At 41.2% G+C, this 18,019-nt stretch overlaps 1 protein-coding gene across 1 annotated transcript; it reads right to left on the bottom strand.

Annotated features, from left to right (window-relative positions):
- Positions 1-1,354: 1,354 nt before the first annotated feature.
- LOC139172728 (tigger transposable element-derived protein 1-like) lies at positions 1,355-4,099 on the bottom strand. The gene is made up of 2 exons (XM_070761949.1): positions 3,617-4,099; positions 1,355-2,833 (listed from the first exon to the last, which is right to left on the bottom strand). The coding sequence occupies exons 1-2, from the start codon at positions 4,011-4,013 to the stop codon at positions 1,413-1,415; spliced, it is 1,818 nt and encodes a 605-aa protein (XP_070618050.1). The 5' UTR covers positions 4,014-4,099; the 3' UTR covers positions 1,355-1,412.
- Positions 4,100-18,019: the final 13,920 nt, after the last annotated feature.

Below are 18,019 nucleotides of genomic sequence, written 5' to 3'. Positions count from 1 at the left end.
CATGCATGCATTCATTCATTCATTCATTCATTCATTCATTCATTCATTCATCCATCCATCCATCCATCCAATATACAAATACATAGGAAGAAAAATAGACATGTAGTAATATACAGTGAACCCTCGAGTTTCGCGAGGGTTCCGTTCCAGGACCCCTCGCGACAGTCGATTATTCGCGAAGTAGCGGCGCGGAAGTAAAAGCATCATCTGCGCATGCGTGATCTCTTTTTTTAAAAAAATTTTTTAAAAAATGGCCGCGCATGCGCAGATGGTGGGGCGACGGCAGTTCGGAGGCTGGCAATGTTTACTTTCCATGCCGGCCACCCCCCACCAGTGCCTCCGAGCTCCTCGCCGCTACACCCCGCCCGCCCGATTCGCCCCTCTCCCCTATTCGCCCCGTTTTTTTGCCCTGCCCAAGTTGCTAGTCCTCAGTTGCTAGTCCTCAGTGAGGAAATTTACTTTTTGATCCCAGACTTCATTTTAAACCTGGTTTCTTGCACTGCCCAACCAAGTTGCTAGTCCTCAGTGAGGAAATTTACTTTTTGATCCCAGACTTCATTTTAAACCTGGTTTCTTGCACTGCCCAACCAAGTTGCTAGTCCTCAGTGAGGAAATTTACCTTTTTGATCCCAGACTTCATTTTAAACCTGGTTTCTTGCACTGCCCAACCAAGTTGCTAGTCCTCAGTGAGGAAATTTACCTTTTTGATCCCAGACTTCATTTTAAACCTGGTTTCTTGCACTGCCCAACCAAGTTGCTAGTCCTCAGTGAGGAAATTTACCTTTTTGATCCCAGACTTCATTTTAAACCTGGTTTCTTGCACTGCCCAACCAAGTTGCTAGTCCTCAGTGAGGAAATTTACCTTTTTGATCCCAGACTTCATTTTAAACCTGGTTTCTTGCACTGCCCAACCAAGTTGCTAGTCCTCAGTGAGGAAATTTACCTTTTTGATCCCAGACTTCATTTTAAACCTGGTTTCTTGCACTGCCCAACCAAGTTGCTAGTCCTCAGTGAGGAAATTTACCTTTTTGATCCCAGACTTCATTTTAAACCTGGTTTCTTGCACTGCCCAACCAAGTTGCTAGTCCTCAGTGAGGAAATTTACCTTTTTGATCCCAGACTTCATTTTAAACCTGGTTTCTTGCACTGCCCAACCAAGTTGCTAGAATAAAACCCCCCAGCCCTCACCTGTGTTTGAATTTCATTCACTCACTCAGTCATTCATTCATTCTTCTCTATGCCACTCAGTCCCAACACTGTCAACCCACAAATTACCATTTCCCATCCCCTTATGTAGTGTACCTCTACCTGTACCTGTACTGTACACATTGAATAACACACTTAGTCATCCTGATAGAAATAACAAAAATATTTATTTACATTTTTACATTTTTTGGGGGGGGTTAGCATAACTAGGATAAATCGGGATCTTCTTCTATCACCATGTCTACAATGGACGCTGCAGGTGATGTTGTGGCAGACCTCTTGGTTCTCGTGACAAACATAGTTATGGGCAGTTGTTGGCGCTTTTTCTTTTCCTTGGCTAACAAGGCTCTGTATGGTGCAATGGTGTTGTCAAGGGAGGCCTTAAATTGAAAATAGCGAGTCATGTGGGGATCCCAAAGTTCCGCCATGCGTTGGAGATTTGCAGCAGCTTTGTTCATTTCTGCAAGCCGCTCCAGCGTTAGGCCAACATCTTCTTGTTCCTCACCTTGTTCAGCTCCCTCTTCCTCCTCTTCTTCACTCGCTGACCTGGTCAGCTCCTCCAGATCTTTGTCTGTCAGCGGTAGGCCATGCTCATCAAGCAAACCATTGACTTCCTCTGGTGTCATGTCAACGAAGCCTTCTCCACCCAGTGCCTGTGCCAGCTTCACAGAGTTCTGGACTGCAGCATCTTGAATTTCTTCGGGAGCAAACCCCCTGTGAGCATGCACCACTTCTGGCCACAATTTCTTCCAGCAGGCATTCATTGTCTGCGACTTCATATCCACTAAGGCACTCTGAATGTTCGTCAGACAAGATGCAATTGTGTACTGACGCCAGTAGGCCTTCAATGTGAAGTTTGCATCAGCATCCATTGCTGCCACGATGCTTGCAAGAGAATTGCGCATGTACAGTGCCTTAAATGCGCGGATAACACCTTGATCCATTGGCTGGATAAGCGATGTGGTGTTTGGTGGCAAGAATTCGACTTGCACCCCATCATGTTCATGTTCCAGGTCATCATGGCCTCCCGCATTGTCCATTAGGAGAAGCACTTTGAAATTGAGTCCTTTGCCAGCCAAATAAACCTGCACCTGTGGGATGAAGCACTGATTAAACCAGTCCCGCGTGAGGGGTTTTGTAATCCATGCTTTAGGATTATGCATCCAGTACACTGGCAATGAATTCTTATTTCTGTTCTTGAGGGCTCTTGGATTTCGTGACCTATAGATTAGCCCTGGCTTCAGCAAAAAGCCTGCTGCATTCCCACACATGATCAAAGTCACCCGATCTTTCATGGCCTTAAAGCCAGGGGCTTTGGCTTCATCTTGCATCAAGAAAGTCCTTGAAGGCATCCTCTTCCAGAACAGGCCTGTTTCGTCCATGTTGAACACCTGTTCTGGAAGGTAGCCCCCTTCTGCAATTAGCTCTTTAAACGTGCCCTGGACAAAGTTTTCGGCTGCACCTGTATCTGCTGAGGCAGCTTCTCCGTGCAATGACACACTCTTCAGGCCATAGCGCCGTTGAAATTTCTCAAACCACCCTTTGCTTGCTGTGAATGTGGCTGGGGCTGAGGCTGAAGAAGCAGATGTTGACGGCTGGGGGTCTCCAGGGTCATCAGCGCCTTCATCTACAGAGAATGACAGGAAAGGGAGAGAGAAGTGACTTGAATGAAAGCATACAGTCCTTCCTTCCCTTCTCTCCTTCCCTCCTCCCTCCCTTCTCTCCTTCCCTCCCTCCTTCCTTCCCTCCTCCCTCCCTTCTCTCCTTCCCTCCTCCCTCCCTTCCCTCCTCCCCTCCTTCCTTCCCTCCTCCCTCCCTTCTCTCCTTCCCTCCTTCCTTCCTTCTCTCCTTCCTTCCCTCCTCCCTCCCTTCTCTCCTTCCCTCCTTCCTTCCCTCCTCCCTCCCTTCTCTCCTTCCCTCCTTCCTTCCTTCTCTCCTTCCTTCCCTCCTCCCTCCCTTCTCTCCTTCCCTCCTTCCTTCCCTCCTCCCTCCCTTCTCTCCTTCCCTCCTTCCTTCCTTCTCTCCTTCCTTCCCTCCTCCCTCCCTTCTCTCCTTCCCTCCTTCCTTCCCTCCTCCCTCCCTTCTCTCCTTCCCTCCTTCCTTCCTTCTCTCCTTCCCTCCTCCCTCCCTTCTCTCCTTCCCTCCTCCCCTCCTTCCTTCCCTCCTCCCTCCCTTCTCTCCTTCCCTCCTTCCTTCCTTCTCTCCTTCCTTCCCTCCTCCCTCCCTTCTCTCCTTCCCTCCTTCCCTCCTTCCTTCCCTCCTCCCTCCCTTCTCTCCTTCCCTCCTTCCTTCCTTCTCTCCTTCCTTCCCTCCTCCCTCCCTTCTCTCCCTCCCTCCCTCCTTCCCTTCTCTCCTTCCCTCCTTCCTTAAAAAACACTTAAATACACTTATAAAAAACACCATTCCTTACCTCGGTCTACCCCATCTGCATCTGTGTGTTCAAGACGGTTGTACAATTGCTGTGCCTTGGTTCGGATAGTGTTCGTATCCAAAGCAATGCTCTTTTTTCGGCAGTCTTCTAGCCACACAGACAAACCAGCTTCCATCTTCATAAGCCTTTTGTTTCTAGGCGTCACTACTCTTTTGGCAGCCTTGTTGAATGATATCAGAGAAGTTTGCCTTATCTTCTTCTCATCTTTCTTAATGTATCGCACAGTCGATTCGTTGAGCCCATAATGGCGACCAACCTCTACATTAGAATGTCCCGCTTTCAGCATGTCCAACAGTTCAATCTTTTCCTTGATTGTCAACATCTTCCGGGTCTTTTTAGCATCGCCTCCACTCCGCATTGAACGTTTAGGTGCCATCTTCAAAGAAGATCCAAACAGATCCAAGGCACAGATGGAAGACACAGATGCAAAGCACAGCAACTCCAAGGCAGATGGAAGACACAGATGCAAAGCACAGCAACTCCAAGGCAGATGGAAGACACAGATGCAAAGCACAGCAACTCCAAGGCACAGATGGAAGACACAGCTCGAAGGAACGGCTCGAAGGAACTGCTCGAAGAAACGTCTGGAAGGAACGGCTCGAAGGCTCGAAGGAACGGCTGCAAAAACTTTTGCAAAAGTTGCAAAACTGATTGCAATTGCAAAGCTGATTGCAATTGCAAAGCTGATTGGCCGAGATTTCGGCCAATCAGCAATGACGCGTGACGTCATCGGGCGGGAAAAACCAAGCAGTTTTTTTTTTTTTTTAATTTTTTTTCCGGAAAATCGCGATGTAGCCCTCGCGAGAATCGAGATGGTAACAATTGGTTTAAAATAGCGAAATAGCCCTTTCGCGATCATTGAGGACGCGAAACTCGAGGGTTCACTGTATATAAGGGTAAAGTGAACTTAGAGGAGAGGATATATGAAAGAAAGAAAATATATATGATAAGTGAGAGAAAGGAAAGACAATTGGACAGGGGATGAAAGGCATACTAGTGCACTTATGTACGCCACTTACTAGCCTCTTAGGAACCTGGAGAGGTCAATCGTGGAGAGTCTAAGGGAGAAATGTTGGGGGTTAGGGGTTGACACAATTGAGTCCGGTAATGAGTTCCACGCTTCGATAACTCGATTGTTGAAATCATATTTTTTACAGTCAAGTTTGGAGCGGTTCATATTAAGTTTGAATCTGTTGCGTGCTCTTTGTGTTGTTGCGGTTGAAGCTGAAGTAGTCATTGACCGGTAGGACGTTGCAGCATATGATCTTGTGGGCAATACTTAAATCGTGTTTTAGGCACCGTAGTTCTAGGCTTTCTAGGCCCAGGATTGTTAGTCTATTTTCGTAGGATATTCTGTTTCGAGTGGAGGAGTGAAGGGCTCTTCTGGTGAAATATCTTTGGACATTTTAAAGGGTGTTGATGTCTGAGATGTGGTATGGGTTCCAGACAGATGAGCAAGTAGTCTTGGATGGGTCTGGCAAAAGTTTTGTAGGCTCTTGTGAGTAGTGTGAGATTGCCTGAGCAGAAGCTGCGTAGGATCAGGTTAACAACTCTAGAAGCTTTTTTGGCGATATTGTTGCAGTGGGCTTTAGCACTTAGGTCATTCGATATTAGTATTCCAAGGTCTTTTACTGAGTGTGGGTTGGCAGTGAGAGATTGTTTATTCAGTTCGTATGTGTGGTTTGGATTCTTTTTGCCGATGTGGAGGATAGAGCATTTGTTGGTTGATATTTGAAGTTGCCAGGTGTCAGACCAGTCTGAGACAAAGTCCAGGTCTTTTTGGAGAGTGAGTGTGTCGTCAGTGGTGTTGAAAAGTTTCACATCGTCAGCAAAAAGAACACAGTTGCTTTCGATATGGTCATAGAGGTAATTGATGTAGAGAATGAAGAGAGTAGGACCTAGTACGCTTCCCTGGGGAATGCCACTTATGACAGGGACAGGGGTGAAGATGGGGCTACCAATTTTGACAATTTGTTGCCTGTTTGACAGGAATGCAGTAATCCAGTTGTAGTGGAGTCCTATCTATGTATGTATCTATCTATAGTCTATCTATCTATCTATCTATCTATCTATCTATCTATCTATCTATCTATCTATCTATCTATCTATCTATTCATGGTTGCCCACTTGGGTTGGCAGGAGCTTCACTGAATGACAGTGAGCTCACCCTGTCATATAGAAGCAACGGCGTCTCAGACACAAGCCTGATGGTTGTCAGCCTAGAGTCCCAAGCATGTGAGTTACTACACTCCCCATATGGCTGAAAAAGACCTCTGAGGTCTTCTAGTTGAGATTTTACACCATCCTGGTTAAAAAATAAATAACATATGATTTGATTACTTATTTGTACCCGGACTACCATTAATATGATTAACCTTATGATTCTTGATGAATTTATCTTTTCTTTTATATACACTGAGAGCATATGCACCAAGACAAATTCCTTGTGTGTCCAATCGCATTTGGCCTATTCTATTCTGTTCTGTTCTGTTCCGTTCCATTCCATTACATTAACAGAGCTGGAAGGGATCTTGGAAGTCTTCTAGTCCTTGGGGATTGGGCGGCATAGAAGTCGAATTAAACAAACAAACAAACACCCTGCACAAGCAGGAGACCCTATAGTACCATTCTGGACAAATGGCCATACAATCCGTTCTTGAAAACTTCCATTGATCGAGTAGCCACAACTTCTGAAGGCACTGGTTATTAGTTCTCTCCGTTATGAAATTTCTCCTTCAATTGTAGGTTTCTTCTCTCCTTGATTATACAAATGGTTTCCCAGTCTATTCTTGAATGCCTTCAGTGGTTCTACTTAACTCAATATCACCTGCAAAGATCTTTTGTGGTACCAGCTGGAGTTGCTGGAGGTTGAACAGGGGAATCTTCTGCATTTTGAGAATTGTGGGAGTCAGGATACATCTGGAGGAACTTCAAGAATTCCTTTGGCTTCTTGAGAGATTTTGCTTTCTCCGGTAGCACCATTATTTTCCTCTACTTGACAGCTCCTTTCTGTGGCGTCTTCAAATGTGATTCAGGCAAGAAAAATGGCTGCATCTTCTGCAGAATGGAGAGATTCCAAGGACCTCTGTCAATGCATTGTGATCCCTCCCCAGCCAAGGCTCTTGTTTCATTTGTCTTCCATCAGCAGCCTTGAAAGTGCGTAGCAGACACAATTACTCCCTAACAGCCAAGGACTTTCTTCATTTCTATCAGCTTTTCAGAATTTTCTTTTCAACCTGAAAAATCCAAGGGGTTTGGCACTGTCATCTCCATCAGCAAATACTGCAGCTGTTACAAATAATAACAATATGCTAAGAAGAATACAAAGAATGACAGCAATGGCACTGCCTGCCCTTGGTTTTTACAATGTAAAAGTGACATAAAACATAGAAGAACAAAATTTATTTATTTATTTATTGTATTTTGTCAAGCATGTATGAGACAAGAGATATAAACATGGTTGTTAATACATTATTATTATTATTATTATTATTATTATTTATTTGTTAGATTTGTATGCCGCCCCTCTCTGTAGACTCAGGGCAGCTCACAGCAAATACATGAAATGGATACGAATGAAAGGGGACATTAGGACAGAGCAATAGGCATATTGTTGCGCTTATGCACATCCCTTTCAGACCTCTTAGGAATGGGGTGAGGTCAACAGTAGACAGTCTAAAGTTAAAATTTTGGGGATTTGGGGACGTAACCATAGAGCCAGTAGTGTATTCCAGGCATTGACCACTCTGTTACTGAAGTCGTATTTTCTGCAATCAAGTTTGGAGCGGTTTACTGTATTTATTGTGTGGCTCATGTATTGTTGTGGTTGAAGCTGAAGTACTCATTGACAGGTAGGACATTGTAGTAAATAATTTTATGTACTATGCCTAGGTCAGACCAAAAGTGGCATAGTTCTAAGTGGTCTAAGCCCAAAATTTAGTCTGGTGGCATAAGGCATTCCGTTGTGAGCAGGGGAGTGGAGGACTCTTCTCATGAAATATCTCGGGACAGATGAGCTGTATTCTGGGGTGGGTTTTCATTTACCCCACTACCAGTTTGCTTCCTCCTGCATTGTGTGGCTGCGCATCGTCGCCGGAAACTCAGCTTCTGCACATGCTCAGAAGAAAACAACAACAACAACCCCTCTCCCCAAAAGCCAAAACCAAGATGGCAACCTCATGCACAGTGCTGGATACTCGGCGTCTGCACATACTTAGAAGGAAAAAAATTTAAAATTTGTTAAAAAAAAGAGAGATGGTGGCGCCTATGGATTGGCACTGACATTGTAATGTCACCAGCGGATTGCTACCAGTTCAGACAAACTGGTACAAACTGGGAGGGATCCACCCCTGACTTTATTTGAGAATTGGTCTAGCAAATGTTTTGTATACTCTAGTTAGCAGTACAATATTAGCAGAAAAGAAGCTACGCAAGATTAGGTTAACAACTCTTAAAGGAAATTAAGAATTGGGAAGGAGTTGTTTCCCAAGCAGGAGACCCTGTGCTATTTCAGACCAATGGCTGTCCAGTCTCTTAAAAGCCTCCAGTGGTGGAGCACCCACAATTTCTGGAAGCAAGTCATTCCACTGGTTGATTGTTCTCATTGCCAGGAAATTTTCCCTTAATTCTAGATTGGATCTCTCCTTGATCAGCTTCTTCCTTGTGGCAGTCTCTCAGATATGGGAACACTGCTACCATGTCACTCCGCTAGCCTTTCACTTCATTAAACTACACAGATCCAATTTCTGCAACTGTTCTTCAAATGCTTTAGTCTCCAGTTCCCTATTGCTTCTTGTTGCTCTTTGCACTCTTTCTGGAATCTCAACCTCTTTTTAATATCATGATGATCAAAACTGGATGCAGTATTCCAAGTGTGGTTTTACCAAGGCCTTAGAAAACAGTACTAACACTTATAGTCTGGCGTATAATTAATATAATATAAATATAGTTACTTTAATGCTAATATAATGCTAATATCTGTATGTACTACTATTAATTTAATTTTCTTTGATTTTCTTCTGTACTTATTATTGTGTTCTCTTTTTTAAAAGTGGAAAATTAATAAAAAGTATTTAAAAAGAAAAAAGAAAACAGTACTAACACTTTACATGATCTTGCTTCTATCCTTTCATCAATGCAGCCTAGGACTCCATTGGCTTTTTTGGCTGCTGCCACACACTGTTGCATACACAATCCAGCATCATTGTTGACTATTTCCCCCCAGCTAGCTGAAGCCTTTTCTTCTATTTCAACATGTCCATTTTCCTTGTTTGTGCTCCCACTATCTCTTTACCAAATGAAAAGCCTTTTATTCTTGGAGCGCATGAAATGTTCAAAAACAGCATAAAGTTCTTATCATCTACCAGCACAAACATTTCTACACTGGAAGGCTTTGTAACACAGAATAGGATAGAATAGAATAGAGTAGAATAAAATAGAATTCGGAATGGAATGGAATAGAATAGAAATTGGAACGGAATATAGAATAGATTAGAATATTCCATTCCGTTCCGTTCCATTCCATAAAGTTCTTATCTTCTACCAGCACAAACATTTCTACACTGGAAGGCTTTGTAACACAAAATAGGATAGAGTAGAGTAGAGTAGAATAGAATAGAATAGAAATAGAATAGAATTCTTTATTGGCCAAGTGTGATTGGACACACAAGGAATTTGTCATTCATTCATTCATTCATTCATTCATTCATTCATTCAAATTTGTATGCCACCCACTCCCTGAGGACTCATTGGTGCAGATGCTCTCAGTGTAGACAAAAGAAAAGATACATTTGTTAAGAAACATGAGGTACAACACTTAACCTGATGGTGAACCAATGGCATGGGTGCCACAGGTGGCACACGGAGCCATACCTGAGGGCACATGAGGTGTTGCTCTATGTCAGCTCCAGCACATACTGTGTGTTCACGCTGGCCAGCTGATTTTCGGCCTTCCGGAGGGCGGAGAGAAGTCATTTTTGCCTTCTCCAGACTTCAGGAAAGCCCCCTGAAGCCTGGGAAGGTGAAAAATGGCACAACGACCCTATCAGAAGTTCAGAAAAGTTCAGAAACTTCCGGTAAACCCGCTGGGCCCATTTTTCGCCACCCACAGGCCCCGGAGGCTTCAGTGAGGTCTGTGTGCATGTGTGCAAGGTGGGGAGCGCAGAGGAGGTGGTGCATGGGATAGCTTCAAGGCAGCATGAGACAGATTCATGGAGGCCAAGTGTATCATAGGTGGTTATTGAAACGTGTGTCCATGTGACACCTCTATATTGGTTGAGGCAGGCAGGGTTCCCTTGGGTCTCATTGGTTTGGGATCCAGGGAAAGGGAGGGTCTTGCCTTCTCTTTCTGCTCAAGATCCCCCTGGACAATTGGGAGGCCACTATGGGACAGAGAAGGCTGGACTCGATGGGCTTTTGCCTGATTCAGCCGGGCTCTTCTTAGGTTCCTATGTGCATGCATGCATGGGGAAAGGGCATTGCATTATGGATGTGGGCACGTGCGCCTCTTTGGCACCTGAGCAAAAAAAGGTTCGCCATCACTGTCATAGGGTATAAATAAACAATCAGGAAACAATCAATATGTATAATAGTCATGTAATAGAGATTGAGCACAATAGGAAATACAAAACAAGTATGTCGCACAACGTCCAATGTTTTATTTATTTATTTATTTTATTTATTCGATTTTAATGCCGCCCTTCTCCTTAGATTCAGGGTGGCTTACAACATATTAGCAATAGCACTTTTTTTTAACAGAGCCAGCCTATTGCCCCCACAATCCGGGTCCTCATTTTACCCACCTCGGAAGGATGGAAGGCTGAGTCAACCTTGAGCCGGTGATTTGAACCACTGACCTCCAGATCTACAGTCAGCTTCAGTGGCCTGCAGTACTGCACTCTACCCACTGTGCCACCCCGGCTCTTAAAATGTTTTGTGTTAGCATGTTTATGTATAAATAAAGAAATATTTTTTTAAAAAAGGAAACAATCAATATTAATATAAATCATAAGGATATAAGCAATAAGTTACAGTCATATAGTCATTAAGTGGGAGGATATGGGTGATAGGAATGATGAGAAGACTAATAGTAATAGTAATGTAATTACAAGTAAAATATAAAATATTACATTATAATATAATATAATATTGAATAATATAATATTAAATATAATATTAAAAATAGTATTTGCCACTGCTTGTGTGGTTTCTTTTTAGGTACTGTTTCCATTTGTCTCTTTAAATTGGTCACCATACTACAAAAAAGATGTTGAGACACTGGAAAAAGTTCAGAGAAGAGCAGCAAAGGTGATTAAAAGCCTGGAGACTAAACACATAAAGAATGACTGCAGATTTGGAGTCTGGCTCGTCTAGAAAAAAGAATAGAATTAGAAGTTTATGATAGAAGTATTCCAGTTTTTCAGGGGCAGCCACAAAGACGAGGGGGTCAAATTATTCTCCAAGGCATCAGAGGGCAGGACAAGAAAAAATGATTGAAAATTAATGTAATCAAATAGAAAAGCAACCTAGAACTAAGGAGGAATTTCTCGATAGTGAGAACAATTCTTCACTAGAATGGCTTTTGTTTTAAAAAATTGTGGTGCTCCATCACTGGAGGTTTTTAAGGAGACTAGAGAGTCATTTATCTCAAATGGTATAGGGTCTCCTACTTGAGCAGGGGGTTTGACTAGAAGATCTCCAAGGTCCCTTCCACCTCTATTCTAAATGGAGATGTACGAGTCAAAAAGAGGGCTGTGAAAATATTTACTGACCCCTCGCCTCCTAGACATAAACCGTTTCAACCCCTACCCTCCAAATGTTACTACAGAGCACTGCGCACAAAGACAACTAGACACAAGGACAATTTTTCCCAAATGCCATCACTCTGCTAAACAAATAATTCCCTCAACATTGTCAGACTATTCTCTAAGTCTGCACTACTGTTATTACTAGGTTTTTTCATCATTCCTATCACCCATGTCCTCCCACTTATGACTTTATGACTGTAAGTAATTGCTTGTATCCTTAAGATTTTTATTAATATTGACAGTTTCCTCATTGGTTATTTGACCCCTATGACAATCATTAAGTGATTCTTGACAAATGCATGTTTTCTTTTATGTACACTGAGAGCATAGGCACCAAATTCCTTGTGTGTCCAATCCCACTTGGCCAATAAAGAATTCTATTCTATTCTATTCTATTCCATTCCATTCCATTCCATTCCATTCTATTGCCAGAATAGGGAAACCAATGGCTAAATTCTGACATCGACCAGTAGATGGCGGTAAGGTATAATAAAACCATTAATTTGCTGGGCAAGAAAAAACATAAGAATACATGCTGGAAAAATGTAGCAAATTACATTATTGTTTATACTGTATACACTTGATGGTGATGCCCCAAATAGTGTGGGGGGTGGGGTGGGAATAATAGAATCTTCTTTAAGACCAGGGTTTAAGACCAGTAAATGTAGCACTGAAAATAAATGAAACAGAAATTCTGTTTCCTTAGCCACTGAAAAATAAATCAAGCAAGATATGTTTCAGAAGACACACATGAGACAATAATATCTCCATTAAATTGATGAAAGAATGAAAGAGAGGAAAGGAAGAAAGGAAAGGAAATGAAGAAAGAATAAAGGAAAGAGAAAGAAGAAAAAGAAAGAAAAAGAAAAGGAGAGAAGAGGGAAGGAAGGAAGGAAGGAAGGGAAAAAAAAAAGAGTCTTAAAAATCGTCAGCAGTGTCCGTATTAATATAGACTGGGATAGAAGTGGGAATGTAATTAATTGAAGGCTGTATCTTAATGACAGATATTTATAGAACTCTCCAGAAATGGTAAATGCAGTGAGTTGGTTTTGCCAGATCATTTACATATTTAAATTAGTTAAACAAGCAATGAATAAATAAATACAAACATAAAGTTGAGGAGAGCTATCATATCTGGACTCCAGCTTTCTGAGTGACCTAAAGTTCAAGCATCTATAGGCACCAGATATTTGTTTAGTTTTTGATGCTCCTCTCTATATCTACTGTTTATATACCAAACAATTTCCTTCAAAACAGAGAAACAATATTTCACTTGTATTTTATAATAATGATCCTCCAAGATTTCTTTAATGATTAACAAAATCCAACGATCTTCGATGTATAATATTTAGGTACCACAATGGAGGTAAAACATTTAAAATGAGGTGGCTGAAGTTACTAAAAAGAAGTTGCAAATTGTCTAGAATTTAGTCTACTGGGTGTTTGGGCATCAAAGGGGAAATATATGCTATTGTGACATTTTTTTCTACAAGTACGAAAATAGTTTGAGTCCTGGACTAATACTGAGTTCCATATGATTTTTAACATACAAAGCAAAATTTCAACAGAGTTTTAAAGACCTTCCTTCCTTCCTTCCTTCCTTCCTTCCTTCCTTCCTTCCTTCCTTCCTTCCTTCCCTCTTTTTCTCCAATAAAAAACAATCTGCTTGCTATTCATTCCCCCCTCTTTCCTTCTGGATGTATAGACCAGAAACAAATGGAGGAATGACTCCCTTCTCAATGGGACAAACCCACCTTTGCCAGCTGAATGAGGTCAAGCTGCCCCTTATGCCGAGTGGGTGGCATGCAGCTGACCCTCTCCCCCTCCCCTATTTTTTTTACTCTCAAGAACGCAACTGGCCTCCTTTCCCCAAAATCTGGCTCGATCAATGTACGGAGAGGGGGGGGGGGGGGTTAAGAAAAGAGAGAAAGAAAAGGCTTCTATTAATACCAGGAGAGATTTCCCTTTTGATTCCTGTGCTGGAAGAGACAACAGCCGAAAAAAGATTTAAACCCTCTTGTCTGAAGTGTAGCAGCATTAAAGTGGAATGGGGCTGTGTACTTACTTTAGTGTTAAAAAACATGACACAAAGAGAATCTCAATCATATACCATCTATTTCACATAAATTTAAGGTTTATGCTAGAAGAAGGTACATGATCCGACATCCTTCGGAAAGCCTGCTTTTAATGAGGCTACGAAGGAAAGCTACCAAAGGAGAGAAAACATGAGATCTTATGTGGCTTTACCAAAATAGTCTTTATGCTCTACACAAAGCAGCTGTGTGTTGCTATTGTGGTGTGCATCTTAACATACACAGAACTGATGGAGGAGAATTGGAAATTGTTGAGCTTGAATATAGACTTTGGGGGTCTTCTTGGAAAGGACCGCAGCATTGGTTTTAGAAAAAAAGTCAAAAAGATCATTAAAACAAAACAAAATGAAACAAGAAGGATTCCTCTCATTCTGTAAAAGAAACAAAATGCAAGAATGACTCAGATCTCAAATCCATTAAGAAACAGAACAGTGGTGTGCGTGGAGAAGTCACATTCTCTCCCATTATTCTTCTCTGGCCAATTTGCTCGATGACACCACACAAAGAGGAAAGCTGGGCACCAAATGGCAGGGCTAACCCACTAAAGAGCGCCAGGGGCCTTGGGGTTGCAATCTGGTGACTCGGCGACCAGACCATTTTCCCGTCGCACCCTCATCGTTACATGAGTGGAGGCTCCCATTCTTCTAAGGTACAATAGAAGCAACTGGATATTTCAAAAAGTTCAAGCAGATAAAAGATTATTTGAACTGAAAATGCTTGGAAATAAGATGAGATGGTGAATACCACTGTTATATTTAAGATCTCATGAGAATCGTAATAACTATAGCAACCATATTAGAGTTACACTATGGCTGTTATGGGAGATTTTAGATAAATAGATAGAAAGAAAGAAAGATACAGATGGTTGATAGATAGATAGATGAATACACAGTATAGATAAATGATAGATATAGATAGACAGATGATAGACAGATATGGGTATAGATAGAAATAAGGATAGATAGATAGATAGATGGATGGATGGATGGATGGATGGATGGATGGATACATAGAGATATTAAGCAGAATTCCCTAATCTAATACCTTTCAGATATTTGAACTATTAAATCCTGTTAATTATAGTCTCAAACCTCAAACATTAGCTTCTTGCTGAATTGTCAAGCAGCTGAGCTAGATAAGAAAGAGAGAGGTGACAGAAGATAGATATAGATTATATAAATACGCACACACAGCATGTGTATCTGTGTATAATTACTTTGCCTCTTGCTTGTGCATAAGTGTTGTACTGTCTAACTTTATTTGTGTTAGGAGAATTTTGGATGTTGAGATAAATAGGAATGTTCTGAGCTGCTGTAAATGCGTTCAGAGGATGACAAAGTGGTATAGATGCTGAAGAGTTTTGGTCTGTCCTATTTGGTTGGGGGTGGTTGGGGCAGAGGCCTACCCACTCTTTTAAAGCAACTGCAACAATGCTGGTCTTTTAAAAATCATCTAAATTAAACATTTTGAATCACAGTAAGAAAAGACCATTCTTTGGGTGATCCTTTGGTTTGGATGGCTCGGAACCTCTCCCTCTCTCTCTCTCTTTCTCTGTCTCTTTCCATCCATCTCTCTGTCATCTCTCTATCCTTCTATCTACTATATATCTTATGACTGTCAACTTTCTCGCATGATATTCTATCATCTCTCTTTGTTTTTATGTCTCTTTTTGTCTCTCCCTCTCTCTCTTTGTCTTTATCTCTCCCTTGTTATCTAGCTGTCTATATCTATCTATCTATCTATCTATCTATCTATCTATCTATCTATCTATCATATATCTATCATTTCTCTCTCTCTTTTCTCTTTCTCACTTGACTCCACATCCTCTCTGTTGTGGTTAGCTCTGGCCCAGCTCCTGCCCCAAGGAATGTGCAGGTGGATGTGGGGGAGACATCCACATGCCGCAGGCCTGTTTTGCTCCCGATGGAATCTGCCGATGAAGCCTCCTCTGACCAAGGAAGCATGAGTGACAGGGAAGAGGGGAGTTTGGCAGACAGCCCAGGAGGAGATCAATCATCTGTATCATCCTTGGATTCTGAACAAGAATTAATGACACATCCATGCATGTGTAGATTGATGCATAGGAGACAACAACTGAAGGATTATTACAAGAGAAAATGAGGCCACCTGTGGTTGGGTGGGGCTCCAGTAATTAGGGCTGCTGCTATAAATAGCAGCGTGTGGGTTTGGCCATTGTGAAAGAGTATCTGATCGCAGTTCTTCAGGAATCGTGTGTTGCTGTTTTCTGTTTATTGATTTTTCACGCCTTTGAAACCACAGCAGAGCAACGTATGTGTGTGTGTGTCTCACTTCGTTGGAAGAAGAAGGGATGTGAAGTTTCTTCACAGCTGCTAGCTAAGTACTTAATGACTGCTTAAGGGAAATTGTACAGACTACCTGGTTGTTTTGGGACGAGTGCTCTTTGCAATACAAAAAGAGTGCTTAGTTTATTTTGAATTTTGAGATAAAGAACATTGTTTTGAATTTTCAAACGTGTGTGTGTGTGTCTGCAATTTGTACCCTTGAATTTTTGGGAGGCTCCTATCAGAGAGCCCGGCAGAACACTATCCATTCCCTCACATGTTTGTTAACAGCGTCTTTAATATCACTCTGTCATTTTCTATTCTCTCTCTCTCACTCTCATGCATACCTCCCCTTCTCTCAAATATTTATTTTCTCTTTCTTTTTTTCTCTTTTTGTTTTCCTTCTCTCTTGGCTGCCGTATAACAGTTCCTTTGTAAATATCATGGATTCTGAATATATCACCTGATACATTTTTATGGGAGGCTGATATTTTGTATAGAGGAAAAATGTCTCCTTTTATGCTGTTGGAGTTTTTTTCTTTTTAAAGAAAGCCACTACCAATGGGAAAAAAGTACATTTTCTTTTGCAGAAAGTGTGAATAATGCAAAAGGTTTTCCAATTAGGGATTGGGTAATTCAGTATCCATGCAGCACAGACAAAAGACTACCCAATTCGCATGACCTCAGTGTGTGTTTAAAATTTGATTTATTTTTCATGGGTCCGGAAACAACCATGATTATTTTTGCTGGTTGCAGTAAGGTTTTTCTACTTCCCAGATTCTCTCTCCACCTTGCTTTCAAGTAATGATGGGAGGTTGGCCTATGTCCAGTAGGTCAGCTTAAACCTAGCCAGCTCCAAATAACATTCAAGGAAAGCTGCAATGATCATTCTGAAGACAAAGTGTCCAATAGCCTTACCGATTTGAAAGGAGTCTGCTAAAATACATTGCTTTTTATCAAAAAATGTCTTTCTGACTTCTCACTACTTGACAAAAGGATTATTCTTCTTAAAATAAAATAAAAATTAAAAAATTAAAAGAAATTAGCTGCCTTTTGTTTTTTGGCGTTTTGACTCACAATGGGCACCAACTGAGAACATTTACATTAGGTTGGGAAAGGGGACAGACTTAGAAGAGTTTTGCGTTGTTTGCACTTGGAAACCGCTTCTGAACCTTTTGCTCTGAACTAATGAAACAATGAAACCTTGATTTTAGGATGTGACAATTAGAACAATTTTGTTATTGTAGAAATGGCTTGAAATGGAAAGCAACAAGTTGAGATTACATACCTACCTACATACGTACATACATAGATATTTGGGGTTACCAGGGTGATTTCAACAGAAAATCTCTTCCCTGGTAAAAGCTGATTTGGAGGTGAGCCTGTAGCTCAGAGATTAATATACTGCCTTGCATGCAGAACACTACAGGTTCAAATCCCAGTAAGGGTATGTCTGGCTTATGAGACCATAACAAGGTTGAAATAGATGTATACTAGGCTCCCTTCCTTTTCACTTATCAGGAAAAAATATGTAACTATATATATGTATATATGTTTGTGTGTGTGTGTGTATGTGTGTATATATATGTGTGTGTGTGTGTGTGTGTGTGTGTCCTCGGAGAGGGGCAGCATACAAATCTAATAAATAATAATAATTATTATATATGTGTGTGTGTGTATTACTGCCCTGAAATATGTCATCCTTACTTTTTCTCTCTCTTGACACTTCCCCCTCTTTTTCTTAGTTTTCTAACTTTTATTTCCCCCCCTATATTGTTATATTCTGATGATCTTTAATGACATGTAAAAGAGAAAATTTAAGCGAGAATATAAATCTCTGAGTTGGGATACTTAGTTCAGTTTGTTCCAAGTGGTACTGATTTCATATCAGATCATTCATAAATCTGCCCCATCCTCTTTAACATTTTTAATACTGATAGCAGTTTTCCTTTTACAAAGAATAAAAATATGTAATTGTGTCTGTAGCATCATTGTAGCATTTTTCTCTCATTTCTAAACATTTTTTTCTAATAAAATTTTAATATATTTTATATATTTCCAAAGTTAAAATACAAAACCAAATAAAAAGAAAAGAAAAAAGAGTACACAATAAAAAAAAGAAAGTGTATAAAAAAGAATGTCTAACATATACATAAAATAACCACCCAGTCGAATAATGAT

The sequence above is a fragment of the Erythrolamprus reginae genome, chromosome 10 (assembly GCF_031021105.1).
Source record: "Erythrolamprus reginae isolate rEryReg1 chromosome 10, rEryReg1.hap1, whole genome shotgun sequence".
Classification (NCBI taxonomy): domain Eukaryota; kingdom Metazoa; phylum Chordata; class Lepidosauria; order Squamata; family Dipsadidae; genus Erythrolamprus; species Erythrolamprus reginae.
Note: the sequence above shows the minus strand (reverse complement) of the source record. Positions and strands in the feature narration are given on the sequence as shown.

Coding starts and splice junctions, on each gene's coding strand:
- LOC139172728 (XM_070761949.1), bottom strand. CDS start 4,013: ATGGCACCTAAACGTTCAATGCGGAGTGGAGGCGATGCTAAAAAGACC. Junction 2,834..3,616: donor TGCAGATGGGGTAGACCGAG/GTAAGGAATGGT, acceptor CATTCTCTGTAG/ATGAAGGCGCTGATGACCCT.